This window comes from Nuphar pumila, chromosome 2 (assembly GCF_984573655.1).
Source record: "Nuphar pumila chromosome 2, dmNupPumi1.hap1.1, whole genome shotgun sequence".
In the NCBI taxonomy this organism is placed as follows: domain Eukaryota; kingdom Viridiplantae; phylum Streptophyta; class Magnoliopsida; order Nymphaeales; family Nymphaeaceae; genus Nuphar; species Nuphar pumila.
Genome location: NC_143250.1, coordinates 29,457,795 through 29,474,952, shown reverse-complemented (window position 1 = coordinate 29,474,952; position 17,158 = coordinate 29,457,795). Strand labels below are relative to the sequence as shown.

General features: G+C 38.3%; 1 protein-coding gene across 1 annotated transcript; it reads right to left on the bottom strand.

Annotated features, from left to right (window-relative positions):
* Nucleotides 1-6,419: 6,419 nt before the first annotated feature.
* On the bottom strand, nucleotides 6,420-12,787 carry LOC149845128 (uncharacterized protein At3g49055-like). Its single transcript, XM_089995538.1, has 5 exons — nucleotides 11,642-12,787; nucleotides 11,037-11,113; nucleotides 8,726-8,837; nucleotides 8,510-8,626; nucleotides 6,420-7,010 (listed from the first exon to the last, which is right to left on the bottom strand). Exons 1-5 carry the CDS (start codon nucleotides 12,710-12,712, stop codon nucleotides 6,660-6,662), a joined length of 1,728 nt encoding a protein of 575 aa, XP_089851664.1. The 5' UTR covers nucleotides 12,713-12,787; the 3' UTR covers nucleotides 6,420-6,659.
* Between the last annotated feature and the right edge of the window lie 4,371 nt (nucleotides 12,788-17,158).

The following is a 17,158-nucleotide window of genomic DNA, read 5'->3' as shown; positions in this document are numbered from 1 at the left end:
CTAATCTGAAGAAGTTAGCTGAGTTCTTTGTTTTACCTAAGTGTCAGTTCAATTATATTCATCAAATGGAATTCACTCACGGGCAATCATGCCTCTCTGGTCACTTGGATGGATCAGTCCCATCTACCCCTCAAGTTTTCTCGGTCAACTAGTTTCTGAAAAATTGAATAACTGCAATTTCTTAACCTGGAAAAGACAGATTATTCCGTTTATAAAGAGTCAGGACCTCTCTGGTCACTTGGATGGATCAGTCCCATCACCTCCAGAATTTCTTTCGCAAGAAAAGGCGGACGATAAAGGAGAACAATCTGTTGTTCTTCACAAGAATCCAGAATATGTTGCTTGGATGAAGAGAGATCAATCGCTAGTGGCATACATCACTTCAACTCTTTCACAGGAGGTCCTTATTGCTCTTCCTGATGATTGTTCGGCAAAGGAACTGTGGGATATGTTAGTTCAAACATATTCACAAATTTCTGAGGCAAAAATCATGTTTCTTAAGCGAGAATTTCAAATGCTGAAGAAAGATTCCATGTCTATTATGGAATACCTGAATAAAATGAAAGGCATCACAGATCAGTTGGCGGTTGTTGGGTGTCTTGTCAGTAAAAAAGATAAAGTACAACAAACCTTGAGTGGATTGGGGCCAGACTATCATGTTATGACGACAACCTTACTATGTCTACCAGAACTTCCAAAGTTTGAAGATCTTCGTGCAAAATTATTGCAATATGAGATGAATCTGAAAGGCTCCTCTGAAACCTCCCATGGGAATTCTGGGACACAAGATGTGTTGGCTATGGGAATGAGTTATGGTCGAGGTAGAGGAAGTTCCTTTCAAGGAAAAGGAGGCCAAGGGAGAAATAACTATGGAGGTCGTGGCATTCTTTCAACACCCAATGTCCAGGGACAACGACCCATTCCCACCTGTTTCCTATGCAACAAGAAAGGGCACATTAAAGCGAATTGTTGGTTTAATCCCCAAAACAAAGGGAAAGCTCCACAAGCAGAGGCTAAAAGGGATGGAGAAGTAAAAGAGTTACTGTTGGCAGCTTTGGCAGGATTAAATATGAAGCAAAATGACAAAGGAATTTGGTATGTCGACTCCGGAGCAGCTACTCATGTTACAGGTGATGTAGGTAAGCTCTTGACTCTTACACCTTATGTTGGAAAGAATAGCATAGTCACAGGAGATGGATCCCATCATGCCATCTCACACACTGGAAATGCCATTATACACATGTCAAAATCCTCTCTTAAACTTCCAAGTGTCATCCATGCCCCTAATATTCAAAAGAACATTGTTTCTGTCTCAAAACTTGTTGATGATGCTAATGCTTCAGTCGAATTTACTCCCTCTTCTGTTTATGTCAAGGATCTTCGCACGAGGAGGATATTCGCTGAAGGACAACGATGGGGCAACATGTACATCTTCCAAGAAGATCCTTCCTTCATTCATTCCAACTATTCATCCTTGAAGCCTCACCAACGTCAAGTCTTTGATTCTGATTTTATATTTAATGTTTCTGAAAGTAATAAGCCAAGACTTTGGCATAGTCGTCTTGGCCATTGTGGTCGTCATTTCATTGAAAAACTTGTCATGAATAATCTTATTCCTAAGTCCAGTCTGAGTTCAGAAGTCGTTGATACAAAATGTTCTAGCTGTCATCTATGTAAGAGTCATGTTTTACCTTTTGCTTCCATTAATAAAAGAGCTTCAAGGCCATTTGAGGTCATTTGTTCAGATGTCTGGGGTCCTGCTCCAATTACTTCTTTTTTTGGCAGTAAATACTATCTTATTTTCATTGATAGTTACTCACGTTACACTTGGATATTCTTTATGAAGCCCAAATCAGAAGTTTTTGGATTGTTCCAGAAATTTCACTCTTTTGTTCAAAATCATTTCTCTATCAACATTCTTAATTTCCAGTGTGATGGAGGAGGTGAATTCTCTTCGAGTGATTTTGTTAATTTTCTTCAACATAATGGGATAAAGAGAAGAGTGTCTTGCCCTCATACACCTCAACAAAATGGGATTGCTGAGAGGAAGCATCGACATATTGTTGAGACTGCGATGAGCATGATGCACGGGAGCAATCTCCCATTATCATTATGGACTGAGGCTTTCCACTCCACAGTTCATGTGATAAATCGCTTGCCCATGAATATCTTAGAGAATAAGTCACCATACTTCTCGCTTTTTGGCATACAACCTGATTATCATGAATTACGTGTGTTTGGGTCTGTTTGTTATGTGCACATTGATAGCTCTCTCAGGCACAAGTTCCAAGATAAGGCTTTGAAATGCAGGTTTATAGGATATGCAGAAGATTACAAAGGGTACAGGTGCTATGATCCCCTGAGTAAGCGTGTCAAAATATCAAGGAATGTTATTTTCGATGAAATGAACTTTGCCAATCAGGATACTAATTCAACTATGGTAGATACTGATAACTCAAGCTCCAGCATTGAGGTATACTACCCATGGTTAAATTCAGAACTCTTCTCCAACGGTACAGTAGACTTTCCAGAAAATTGCAGTCAAAATGAGCCATATGAGGATTCAGCCAATGAGACTCAAACGAAGGAAACTGTCACATATGACTTGGAGCCAACAAGGTATAAGGGAATTGTGTACACTCGGCGAGAGAAAGAGCCCTCATTCATTCCTTGTACGAACACGGATCCATCTGGAGATATCAGAAGATCTTCACAGACTCGACATCCGCTTGACAGGTGGGTAAGTTATAAAAATTTTTCAATGGATTTTCAGTTATTCTTGACATCCATAAGTAAAGAGGATGAGCCTCTTATGTTCTATCAAGCTGCGAGCTCTAGAAGATGGGTAGAAGCAATGAATGAAGAAATGGAGGCCTTACATGAATGTGGTACATGGGAGATTGTGCCTAGACCACTGAACAGAAATGTCGTTGGGTCAAAATGGGTGTACAAGATAAAATATAAACCAGATGGGAGCATCGAAAGGTACAAGGCTCGACTTGTAGCCAAGGGATTCACACAAGAGGAAGGCCAAGACTTTGATGAAACTTTTAGTCCTGTTGTTAAGATGGGGACTATTCGTATTGTGTTGAGTCTAGCCATTAAACATGGATGGACATTGAGTCAGCTGGATGTAAAAAATGCTTTTCTGCACGGGAATTTAAAAGAAGAGGTCTACATGGAACAACCCACTGGGTATGCAGAACGAGACGCCAAAAAATATGTATGCAAATTAAAGAGAGCACTCTATGGTTTGAAACAAGCTTCTCGTTCCTGGTTCGACAGTTTTTCTCTAGAAATACAACGGCATGGCTTTACTAGGTCTCATCTGGATTACTCATTATTCATTCACAATGAACAAGGAGTTACTACTCTTCTGTTGATATATGTAGATGATATCATCATCACAGGGAATTGTAAAAGCCACATTGAGCAGGTAAAGAAGTTATTAAATCAGAGATTTAAGATGAAAGATTTGGGAGAGCTGCGATATTTTCTTGGGGTAGAAGTTGATAACAAGAATGATACACTTACCCTTACTCAACACAAATATACGCTGGACATTCTCGGCAGAGCAGGCATGACAGATTGTAAGCCGTTAACAACTCCAAGTGTCATTCATCAGAAATTGAGTTCGCAAGAAGGGGATATATATGGAGATCTCACTAAGTATCGCAGTTTCGTTGGCATGTTGCAATACCTGACTTTTACTAGACCTGACATAGTATATTCGGTTAATCAGGTATCCCAGTTTATGCATGAACCTCGTGTGTCACATATGGAGGCAGTCAAACGTATACTTCGCTACCTAAAGGGTACAGTGGGTGATGGGCTGGTATACAAAGGCAAGGAAGAATTAGATCCAGGTGGGGGCCATGAGATTATTACTTATGCTGATGCTGATTGGGCGGGGGATCCAGACGAACGATGATCAGTATCTGGTTATTGCAGCTTCATTGGGCCAAACTTGGTATCCTGGAGCAGTAGAAAACAAAAGGCGGTTGCTAGATCGAGCACTGAGGCCGAATACAGATTAATGGCCACTGCCACGGCCGAGGGTACATGGATAAGACATCTTCTGACTTAAATGGGAGAGCCGATTGCTCGATCACTGTTGCTGTGTGACAATCAAAGTGCCATCAACATGTCATTCAATCCCATTCACCATAGTCGAGCAAAGCACATTGAAATAGATCAACATTTTATCAGGAAAAAGGTTGAAGACAAAGAGATTGAGCCCATGTATGTGTCAACAAAAGAACAAGTTGCTGATATCCTCACTAAAGGGTTAACAAAGGATAGATTTTGGTTTTTGAAGAACAAGTTGTTCATGGTCCAACACCATGCACAACTTAAGGGAGGCTGAAAAGAAGACATTATTATCTTCATTGTATGTCTGACCCGATCCATTTGCATAATGGATCGGGTCCAGATCCAGTTCATGTATTATAAATTATCATTTTGTAAAAGGGTATTTTCGTACCCTAATGTTTACACTTTATGTTAAATAGAATGAGAGGGCAGTCACGATGAACTGAACCCTCCTTTCAACTGGAATTTCTCTCTCCCTCTCTTCTCTCACTGTAGATTAGGGTTTCATTCTTTCAAGGCATACGCCTCTCACAACACTGCTCCAAAATCTATTCAACCGAACAAACTACAGGAATGCGGGAATGTGTGTTTGGCATCATGTGAATGAAACGTCACCATGTTCATGAACCACAGTGCTTATGCATCAGGTTTTATTCCCACAGTGCACCAAACCCAGAAAAGATGAATCTTAGAGGCAGTTATCACCTTGACCATCTCAAGAACTGACATGAAATTCCTACAATAGTAACAAAATTTTAGGACGTTCTGTGGAACAGAAAATATTGAGAGACTGAAAGCTTTTGTTTTGTTCACGGAAATATCAGGAAGACCCATTTATTCGACTAAATAGGGCATTTGAAAAAAAGAAAAACAGAGTTATAGTTCTCATGCTATGCCACACGGACTCTTCTAACGGAGCACCACACTCAGTGCCACACTTGCACACAACTTCCTTTGTGACAGGTGAAGTCAACCACATCAAAAGTAGATTCAGTTAACTCTAATCAAATCTATTGTTATCTATATTATATATATAAATACATAAATGTACACAAATATACATAGTGTTAACTTAAAACTGTTAAAATTTATATATATATATACACACACACCTCTCACTCAAGTTTTTTTTAAAGAGATGCATCTGCACCCGCACCTATGTGACATAGTTCTCATGTACTTGGTTAGTAAAGTCAGATTAGTATAAACTTTAAAAGACCTAGAAAGAGTAATTCCAACTATTAGTTGAAATTATAAAAAACTGGATTTTTTCTGAAATGAGCTATTCCAAAACATGGGGCTATAGTTAAAAAATATGAGAAAATAATAGCTAAAACATAAAAATTATTAAAATCATGGTAAAATAGCAAGATAGCGGAAATCGGTGGGATTCTAATAATATCAAGATACTAAGGAATCTTTATGGCTTGCAGATATCCCCATGATATCTCAACATTTTTCAAAAATCATGGCCATATTTGTGCTTATGATCCTTACAATCTTCACGGACATAACTTACTGGGCTTAAAAACTTTTCATCTAAATGACACAAACTCGGCTAAAAGGTCGACGCACCCGCATCGACACGTCCCGACACAGGTACAAACACGGGCACAAGGTGGACACGGTCAACTAAGTGTTGGACCTGATCAACGCACAGGAACTGAGTCCATTCACATTTTGAACTCAATCAACTTTGACCGAGTCTATTTTTGTTCATTAATTTTGGTAAGTTTGTGTTGTGACTTCAATAGAATTGTTTTTTTATTTTTGCTTTAAAATTTACAATCTTATTATATATATATATATGCCGTGTCCAAAAATTTTAAAATTGCTCTACACCCATGTCGTACCCATACCCGCACCCATGTGACATAGCTTTCCATGTGTTGTAGAAAGGGTTTGCAAACATGGTCACTGTCTTCAAACATGATAGACTCACCACAATAAGGAATTTAACAGAAAGACATCACCAGGCTACCCGACTTGGCAACTAACTTCCATAGATGGGCTTGATCAACCTCAGTCCATTGTTGGATCCAGAAAGCTTTTGTCTTGTCCCCTCTAACTTTCTAAGGTGCAAGCAGCAATGCTTTCAAATGCCAAACCCTCATTTTCCTGCAGCATTCAGCTCGATCGCTCACTTGAAGTAGACAAAGTGCAGTGTTATGCGAGGCTTTACTCTCAGGCTATATAACATCATGACCATGGGTGAGTTTCCTTAACTACAGGCTGCAGCTTGATAACCCCTTGGTTCCAGTAGTCTGCATTTACCTATCCAAGTCAATTGTTCAGGAAAGAAAAACAAAAAAGGACCAGCAGCAGCATTGCACCAAAGGCAGCTGATCACCCTGATCAATATTATCAAATGGGACCTTGCCTGTTTATCATCATATTAAAGCCCCAGGACCAAATTTATCAAGACAATGGCAAACAGAAACTTCTGCCACTCAGTTTCCATTATACAAAGAGATCAATATACAACATCTCAAAAAATGTCAAAAGTAAATACATAGTAAAGGAGGATAGAATATGGACCGTTGGATTACCTCATCAGTAGTTATACATCACGTGGGGTAATGCAACAGTGCATCCATGTCTGACAACCTTCTCTGGTTTGGCTTCCAACGTGAAACACCGGGAGCTACTCTGAGAAATTCCCAAGGCCAGCAACTGTGTCTGACTCTCCTGCGTGTGCTGCGGTCCCCCTTGCTCTCCACCTGCTCCAACTGCTTCATCAGCTCCTCAATTCGCTCATGAAGGATTGCAGACCGAATGTCAACCAGTCTGAGAGACTTCTCTGCAGCTTCTTGTGCTGCCATAGCAGTAGCAGCAAGCTCTTCCTTCAACTTCAGCTTGTTGTTTGCCAAATCCAGTGATGATTTAGTCTTCTCCAGTTCTTCCCTAAGAGCAGCCATCTGCAAGAGGGGCAAGCAGTCCAAGTTCCATTCATTTATTCCTCTTACAGTTGGCTCCTCAATAGTCTTACAACAAATTTATTCAGTGAATTCTATCATAAACATCCATGACCAAGGCCTTTTCATTATGCAGATCCAAAGCACAACTGAGAAGGGATGTGCATACACTGGCTTGATTAGTAGAAAAAAATATAGGAATTTGAAATACTACAAACTCATCATCAAGCTTCCCCAGGCATCAGGTTATAATGTAACATCACACCTGCAGTAAGTACATGGTACAGATGCCAACACTACTAGTCTATTAAGCCAAATAATGATTCTTCTCCACGACATAACATTGCACTCTTTTTCTTAAGCAGGCAGTCAAATTCTGAACTAAGAACAGAAGACCTTCACCATTTCTCATATTAGGGCAATATTTTTCACAAGTGGATCGTAACCTTCTAATCTGGAGTTTAACCTATGTCACAGGGACTCTTCAACTAGGTGCCGCACCCGCACCCGATGCAGTCAACCTGACCCTGGGTGCAGTCAACGCACCCAGGGTCATTTATGTCCAACTTTTGGACTTTATATATATATATATATATATATATATATATATATATATATATATATATATATATATATATATAATTTTTTATAGTTTTGCCGCACCCATGTGCCATAGAGTTTAACAAGGGTGTCATAGGCCCTTATTGTTGCCTACATTGACCCATACGTTATAAGGGCTGCCTATCTTAGAGGGTGTCTAGCTTGCTTCATAAGGCCACGTTTTGATTTAGGGATGATTGTGGTGAAAGTGAAATAACCAAGAAGGTAAAAGTCAAACTGAAGTTAAATAATTGAAAAAGTATAATAAATTTTTGGAATTGTCATCATCACCCCTTCATATGGTAACACTAATTTGATTGAACAAGGTTTATTTTAGTCTTTGACTTTAGGAATTCAGGATAAAACAGCAGCTCTAGAATTCAATTGGAACACCCTCCTCCCAAACCACCCATCCCCAACCCTACAACCCCCAAAACGAAAAAAAGTGAGGGAGAACTCAGGAAATAAGAATTCCATGTGAAAATTCAAAAGCATATCCTAAGCATATGTAACAATTCCAATTGTGGAAAGAACAGTTCACATGCACCAGGCATCTTGATGAGCAAAGACATATGAACTTGGTCATAAACTATAGCAACTTCATTCACACCATGCTGGTCTGTCAGATAGCATTCCATTGCTATCCATTTCTACTTATAGGACTTAATGCCTTTGATCCAATCAGTGATCAACTTGTCTGAATCCAAAGATAAGATCACCAATAAGTGATTTATAGGAACGCTTCATTCACTGGTTGGACTATTTCGCATAAAAGTTAGCAACATTATACTGCTAAATTTGCTTAAAATATCACAATTACTCAATTTAATCACGAGAAATACATAATTGCAAACAGAAAAGAATGAGAAGAATGCTACAAATACATGGGTTTTAACTTTTACCTCTCTGTCACATTCTTGAATGACATTTTTTCCAGCATCCACCTCCAATTCACAAGCTTCCCTCCATCTAGCAACATCTTCTTCAGACTCTGTTATTTCCATCATCAGTTCCTCGACCTTTAGAAGTAAAGAAAAACAAGTCAAAAACCACATAAGCATTGCATATTATAGCTGACAAGCTGGACAATAGAACAATAACTATTGTCAGAATGTTACATTTTGAGTTAACATGTTCTCCCTTTCTTCCAAGTCTTTTATATACAATGTATTCTCAGCAATGTTTTGAGCCTGTGTCTCCGTAAGTTGCTGCAAACGCTCATTGTCTGCCCTGGCACATAAGAGGATAGAAAATTCAATAACTAAACAGAATAGGCACTTTATGGCAAACAGCTGACTAGTTAACAGGACAACAAATCAATCAATTGTCCAGAAAATATCAGCAGATCACTAAATTTACTGAACATCTATGATGTCCTATGTCACATGGATATGGATGCGGGAAAGGGGCACGATGCAGATACGGTTGGTATGATATGATAATTTTAAAAAATTAGGACACAGGGATGTGGCCTTACACAGATAGATGTATGCATGCGTGTGAGTGTGTGTATAAAACAACAATTCTAAATCACTATAATTAGGAACATCAAATAATGAAACCAAGTTGAAATTGACATGTAATATAATTGATGACAAATTTTAAAAGAAAAAGAACTCAAGTGAATACAAAATAAGTAAATAAGATCATAAAAAGAAATAGATAAAGTTAATGACACAATATTGACTGTGTGAGAAACTGGTTTGACTATATCCATTAAGTGTCCTGTCGTATCCATGAAGTGTTCGAGTGTCATCTTGTGTCAGTATGGGATACACATGCTAAGTGAAGTGTCAGTGTGACATAGATGATGTCATATTGGTGCAGCATTCTGATATCCCATAATCATGAAAAGCTTGACCAGGAAATTTCTAATCCAGGGTAGGTTAGAATAATAGTGCAATGGCAAAATTCAACAAGGTTCAAGAACTCTAGTCAACTCTACTCAAACTTAAATTGTTCTTCCCATCAATAAAATGAGTAGAACATCTTTGTAACATCTTTGAGCCTAGTGCAACAGATAATGAAATGGAAGGATGTGCTATCTATGTCATTCGGACAATTCACTTAGCATGTGTATCCCGTATTGACACGACACTCAGATACTTCATGGACACAATAAGACACTTCATCAACATAGTCAAATCAGTTTCATGCGCAGTCAACATTATGTCATTAACCTTATCCATATTCTTTTATGATCTTATTACTTATTTTATACTCACTTGAGTTATTTATCTTTTAAAATTTGTCATCACTTATATTACATTGCAATTTCAACTTAGTCTCATTATTTGATGTTCTTAAATGAGGTGATTTAAATATGTTTTTTTATACACACACATACATACAGCTGTATGTGTGTACGTCTGTGCCCCATGTCCTAATTTTTTAAAATTATCGTATCGTACCAAGTGTATCCATATCATGTCCCGCTCTCGCATCCATATCCATGTGACATAGTGTGCTGTACCTTGCACATCAGCAGAAACTATGAAAAAAAAAATAGACCATCAGCTTAAGAGGAATATCAACCTCTGAATATGAAGCATAAAACAAGCAGAATTAACAGAAAAAGGATAAAAGATTGGTGTATTATCAGTGAAACTACATTCTGCTTGGAAAAAATTCATTTCCAACACAGCAGTTCTTAATGGGTCAGTCCTTTACATGATCCAGATCCAATTTCAAGGGATACAGATCCATTATCCATATGCTGATATGCAACTGGAATAAGGTAATTTATAGATTGAGCAACACCGGTCTGGTAGCCTACAGGTCCAGTTGACCAGACATGTCAATCCAACTTTGCAAGTTCCAATAGTGAACCCAACAAACTTGTGCAAAGCCTGTCACGGAAGACATTAGAGCAAATGGGGATTTTACTGTTACAATTTTAAAACTGAATTAATGAAAATCCACTGAACGAAAAACAATATCAACATCTCATAAGAGTTTGTTTTCTGTATTTCAGAAAAGAAATAAGGGTGCAATGGAATTCCCATGATCTCAGTTTGAGGTTGGATCTGGCACGGGACCCACACCAGATCCTCCCTTCATGGAAGGGGTACTCAAATCTGAGATCCCAAAAACTTCCAAGATACACAATTTTCTGGCTAGCTCTGTGCAGGGGAAAGGGTGGGGGTGGGAGGTGGTCATTTTGTTTGCGCACAAGTGGTGAGATCGTTGGATTTGATATCCTAGATCTCAAATTGCCTCCAATCTGAGATTTAAGGGAATCAAACTCACCCTAAGTTTGACAGCACACTAACAAAACTTGACCCAATAGAAAGTAGCACATCAGTCCTATCAGCATCACAGTGAAGAACTAAATTACAAAAGAGAACAATGACCAAGAGGTGGTGCCGCAGAAATGAAACAATAACTGTGCAATCAAAGGGATTAGGCAACTTAGTGTAGAAAGAGTACCTTGATTCTTCCAAAGATTTCCTGAGTTGAGATATCTCAAGCCGCAGATTCTTCATCATATTCTCGATGGTTGATGCCTGAAAGCAATACGATATAGTCCACAGTCATGAATGAACATTCATCACGTTGTTTGGGAGGGAACCTAGCACATTAAACAGATTGAATGCACTAAATCTGATTTGATTAGAACAGTGACAAGGTCTAGACCACTCAAATATCCCAACTAAAGTTGAATTATAAAGAAACGTGATATTGAATACACAAATTTTCATTTATGCAACGAGAATCCTTCTAGTTCGGTTCTTGTTTGGCATCACATTGTTGTGGATCAAGATGAGCACTTCTTCAAGTTCGAGTTTCTTTTTTTCACTCTTCCAAAATTTCTTTTTTTCTTATTAATACAAATGTATGAGCCTCTTAAGATAGAATCATAAATCAGAGGTATATTCTACTCATGCTAAAAACGCTTCCCTAATCTCCAGCAACAGGTTTGGACGAGTTGAACAAATGATAACCAAGTTCCAGAATATGAAATAAAACTAAGCTTGCAGTTCCATACTGCCGAACAATTGAGTTCATAACAGAAAGAATGGGAAAGAATTTACCAGACTAACGGCTTCCTCTTCAGATTCATTTCCATCCACTTTAGCACCAGAATTCACCACCCCGTGGCCATCTGTTTCGTTAGCAGCCGAACCCATCATAAAACCAAACCCCACCCTCTGCAGACCGCTCTGTGCTATTTGCAAAATCGCCACCCTCTTCTGCTCGCCTCCACCACCCTTCAATTTGTTTAGCGACCTCTCGGCCGCTTCCTTCTCCGCCAATGACACTTTGAGCAACACGCCGATATCCCTCGCCTCTTCGGTCAGGCTCACCACGCTATTCTCCAACTCCCTCTTCTCCTTCCTCTTCTTCTCTTCGTACTCCGCGAATGCCGTTTCCGCAGCCACAACAAGCCCGTTGAAAGTTCTAATTCCCCACATCAGCTCCCTCGTCTCTGCATCCAAGCCCGATTCTCCATCGCCTGCATGCGCAATCCTTCCAATTTCTCTGGGCTCTTCTGCGGCAAGTTTCTTGATAATCCCCAAGACAACATCGCACGCCTGCCTGATTGAAGAGGAGAGCTCGGCGATCGCCAACTTCTGACCAGCCCTTTCCTTCTCCAATTCGACAATCCGAACGTCGGCTGCCGCTAGTCTTTCACTGATCTCCCTCTCCCTCTCGAGCGCCTCATCCATCGTCGCCTTCAGTTCCTCATTGTCCCTCGATTTTTCCTCTTCGTTCATCATAATCTCTTCGATATTATGGAAGACTTCTTTCTTCTCCCTTGACGACAGATCCTCGAGCTCCCCACCATCGATCGAGAGGGAATCCCCCTCCGATGAGATTTCTTCTGGAGTCTTCCCCGGATCGAGGGTTTCCGATCCCGATTTCCGGTGCCCCTCCTGCTCGGCCTCATCAATTAGGGTTGGGGTTGGGGTTGAGATTAGGTTATCCTCCAAAGACAAGGATATCGATCGGGATCCCTCCAACGAGAGATCGGAAGAAGATCTGGAAATCGGTGGAGAGCCATCGTTCTGCGACGGGATCACGGGAGGATCGGAAGGAGAGGTAGGGTTTTCCGAATCATCACGGTCAGCTGGCGGAGGATGGTCAGAGACCGACGACGCCATGGCGGAGATCCATATAAGGGGGGAAATGAGGATAGAGTGGTATTATCGGAGGGATCGGAGTCTGCATGAGTGACTGGTAAGAAGCTGGAACCCTAGCTACCAGTCAAGCAGATGAGAGAGAGAGAGAGAGCTGTTCTGAGCCGGTAAACGGTTCAGAATTGGATCAGGTTGTGGTCGATCCGTAACCTGCCCCTGTGGCTGCCTCCCGCCGGGCTAGAATGGGTCGGAGTTTACGCCTGATGTTGAATCGGATCTTACCCATATTCGACTCCAGTTAATGTATAGGTAAAATTCCATTTAAGGGGCCGGCCGTTTTACCCGTAATTTCAAATATGGATCACTTTTCTAATTTTTCTGATATGGGCCCAACTTTTTCTGACGATTGTAAAATAAGGACCTGCTTCAACTGCTGTTATCTTCGCATTTAACCTGAGTTAAATGTTTTGAAATATCAAAAATACCCTTATACTTTTTTCTTTCACCTTTCTTTTTCCCGTTGCCCGCCTCTTTCACATTTTTGACTTTCATTTTCCCACATTTCTCCCTTCTTTCTCCCACCATCCTCATTGCTCCTCATTTTTTTTATTAAGGGCTCATTTGAAAGCAAAAAAAAGTCTTACAGTAAAAATAAAATTTTGCCAAGTTTTGATATGATAACTTTTTTAAATAAAACAGTTTCAGTTGTTTGTGGAGCATAGTGAAAAATGTGAAAAAACTACGAGAGGGAGAGGGAGAGAGAGAAAGAGGGGGCCAACCTGGCTGTCTAGTTTTCTTAAGAGGAAAAGAGAACCTGAGATTGGTTTGGTGGTGGTGGTGGTGGTGGTGGTGGTGGTGGTGGTGGGGAGGTGGGTAAACTAAGAGCACGAGAAAAGAAAAGAGAAACATGATCTTAACGTGGTTTGGTTCTTGAGAAAGAAACCCTCACACTCAACAGTGAGGTTGCTTGATTTCTATTGATCTCTTATAGAGTTTACAGTCAACAGATTCTGTATGAGAAGTCGCAACGTATTTAGAAGTCCGGTTACATTTAGAGTTTAAATTAAAGAGTTATAGGACTTCTATCTTTATTAGGAATTCTAGGTCCTCCGTTAAGACTTTTCTTAAGAGAAATCTCCACACGTCTTTGGTGAGTAGGCAAAACCGTATCCACTTTACTTTCCTTAACATGCCCCCTCAATCTCAATGGGTGGTCACAAACAATGAGCTTATATTTGAGAAAGAGAAACTGATGTGTGGGTAAAGGTGTAACACCCGAGATTTTTAACTCGTAAAACACATAAAAATTAAAAAAAAAAATTCTTATTAAAGACTTCAGCGAAAACCTTTTTAATTTGGGTTCAAAACCTCAAGCAAGTTACATTCCACACAATAGCGGAAATACTTAATTTAATATATCTAAATTCAGCTCTAAGAAGAAAAAAAATGAACTATCGACGTTGCCGCAGCATCCTGCTTCCACTCCACAACTATACATCACATTTTACCTGAAAATCCATAAAAAGGGCCAGACTCATGAAAGTCTGGTAAATCTATACCAGAACAGATAGTGAGTATACAAAGTTAATATATATAATACATTAATAATAACATAATCCATTTAATCAGATATCCACGATATATATATCAATCATGGTACGCATACGTGATATATTTCAATCAGGAATGAATTCATTTGCAAAGTCACTAAGTAGGCATGATGTATCATGAACTCACATGTTTAACCTGTTCAATCATAAGGACATGAAACTTCATAGACACATGCAATATTTTATTTATCCATATTAACATCCTAACAAAATCAACATGCATACTCACAACATACATGCATAGAAAACATGTATACATGAAACAATATCCTTTCTATTTAATTGACAGTCTTTTTTATGTAAATAAGCAATTATCAGTGTAGATAAACAATAGTTCAATATTCTATGCAATAATCTTACTTATGCATGATCATTCAATTCATGCATGACTTACCAATGCATTTTAAGCATTCGTCTTAAGCATGGGTAACTTTACAATTTTTTTCATTTATATTTTGTTTCTTATATGGTGCATGTCATACTTCACTATATGCATAATACACTTTTGTTTCTTGTAATAGCCATAATTTTTTAGTGATTAATTTAATAAATAAAGATAATTTTATTGTCTCATTTATGAGTATTTATTTATTCGAGTATGCATTGGGAGTAGAATTAATTATGGTTATTAACTTAAATTTTTAATCTCTATTGAATTAGAATTTTGAGCACGAATTTTATGTCCTGTCTACAGGACTGTTTCAATCAATTACTTTAAAAAATCTAGAAACTTATTCAAAATGACTCAAAATAATTTATAAAAAAATTGGGTGAAAAAGGTTTTGTCAAAAAAGTTTATAGCAAATCCCAAAAAATTCTCCAAGTTGGAAAAATTTTCTACAAGTTACAAAATTTGTCCTGTAATTTTTTTGGATAGAGGTCCGTTACAGAATTTTCATGAATTTATGGAACAAGTTTGGGGCTGAAATTTTGGTGTTTTGTTCCTGACATGTTAGGGCAACTCCAGTTAAATTTTGGAGGCCAAAACTGTTTTCTATGATTTTTGATGATTTTTTTTTAAATCAAGTAAACAGAGATCCAAATTTTTTAAACATGTGTTAATGCCTAATTGCTTTCTACATTGCTAAGCATGACGAGTAATGGTTAAGACATGATTTGTGATATTTTATGCATGTTAACTGAATGTTCTTCATGTTGAATCATGCATGTTAAGAAGTCATATGTCATGTATGAGAATGTGCACTATGCATTATGAAGCATGATCTCGAGAAAAAATTGAGTACACGTGATTTTGTTGAATGAGCATACTTATGAATGAAGTTATGCATGCATCCTTTATCTAAACATGTGAGCATATAATTAGGTGTATGCATGATGACAATAAATATATGGTATGAGTATAAACATGACACATAATCGCATAATTTTCTCAAGGAGGTCATGCTCAAAGTTACTCAGAGATGAGGTTTGTACTGCGAGCTATTTGAATGGATTAACAAATGGCCTTGTATTATGAAAGCATCTTTGATTAGAGCTTGGGCTAGTGAACCTATGTGCTAAGAGCACTTAAAATTAATTTATAAGCTTAATGTTAATTAACGCTTAATGACTGATTCAAACCCATGTTCACCTTGAAGAGAGTGATTGTACACTCAATCGGTTGATCGTTTGTTGCTTTGGAGAGCTAGGCGTCTCTGTTGGTCCTCAGTCATTAGTCATAGGAAGTTGGACTATCGTGTAACCTAGGTGGTATGTCCCAAATCTTTATAGAATATGAATTGATTTCGTATGAACCACTAGGAGTTCTCTCTGTCATGGACCGCTCAAGTGGAAAACTCTGAAAAGGAGTTGGCATATTCTTATAGTCAATGGGGCTAATAAAATATGTCACATAATAGACAACCCATTGGATTGGTTGAATCAGAGTTAGGAACCCTGAGTGTGTACCCTTCAGGGCAGAAAAAAAGAAACAAAATATTAAGTATTGAATCACTGGTATTACTGCAGTTTGTGCATGATTGAAGGGGTTATCATGAATTGTTTATTTACTTTTAAAGTTATGCCTAGTAGGATAATTGACAAGAATATTGATTGTAAGTATGTTTGGTTGTGAATATATGCATTGGACTTATATTGTTATGTTGTGTTACATGTTTTAGTTGATTATCTAAAGATGTACCAATGTTTATCTCTTGTGTTTGGGTTACATTCATGTTTATGTCATTTGGTGTATCCTACTGGGGTTGTGAATTAATGCCCCATACTTTAACAATTTTCAGATAATACATGAGCTGATGTGATAGCGGGTTACTTGGTAGCATCAGATAGATCATCATCATTCTCTTTTTTAGGGAATCTAACTTCATTTTGGATATTTTTATATTAAGTTGGATTTTTGTTAAGACATGTAAATTCTGAATTTATTTGAGTATTGGTTTGAATTAATTTCTTTAATTAAGTTTTTTAAATCCAGTTATGTGTGTGTTGATGTGTTATTGTAACCCACCCAAAGTTTGAATCGGTTTTACAAGAATTATTTCGTTGTGTTTTACATTCGTTAAGTTATTTAAAAAAAAATCTTCAAAATTTTTGATAAAATCTTGGGGCATTACATTCATCTTTCATAGTATATTAAATCAATTTGTGGCTTATTACCCTGGCCTTGCACATCTTCTCCGGTCTCAGGATGAGGGACGATTCAGTGGAGAGAGAGACCTTAACACTCACAATCTGATATATCAGAATTTACTTTCAACTGAAGCCTTATTCACTACCACCCCTCGGCATCGGTGGTAGTTAAGTCTTATCTTCATAGCTGAAAAAACAACCTTATGTGCTTAACAATATTTTACGAAGCTTAGTATATCGTTTACTATCTCATTATAAGCTACAAGATAAT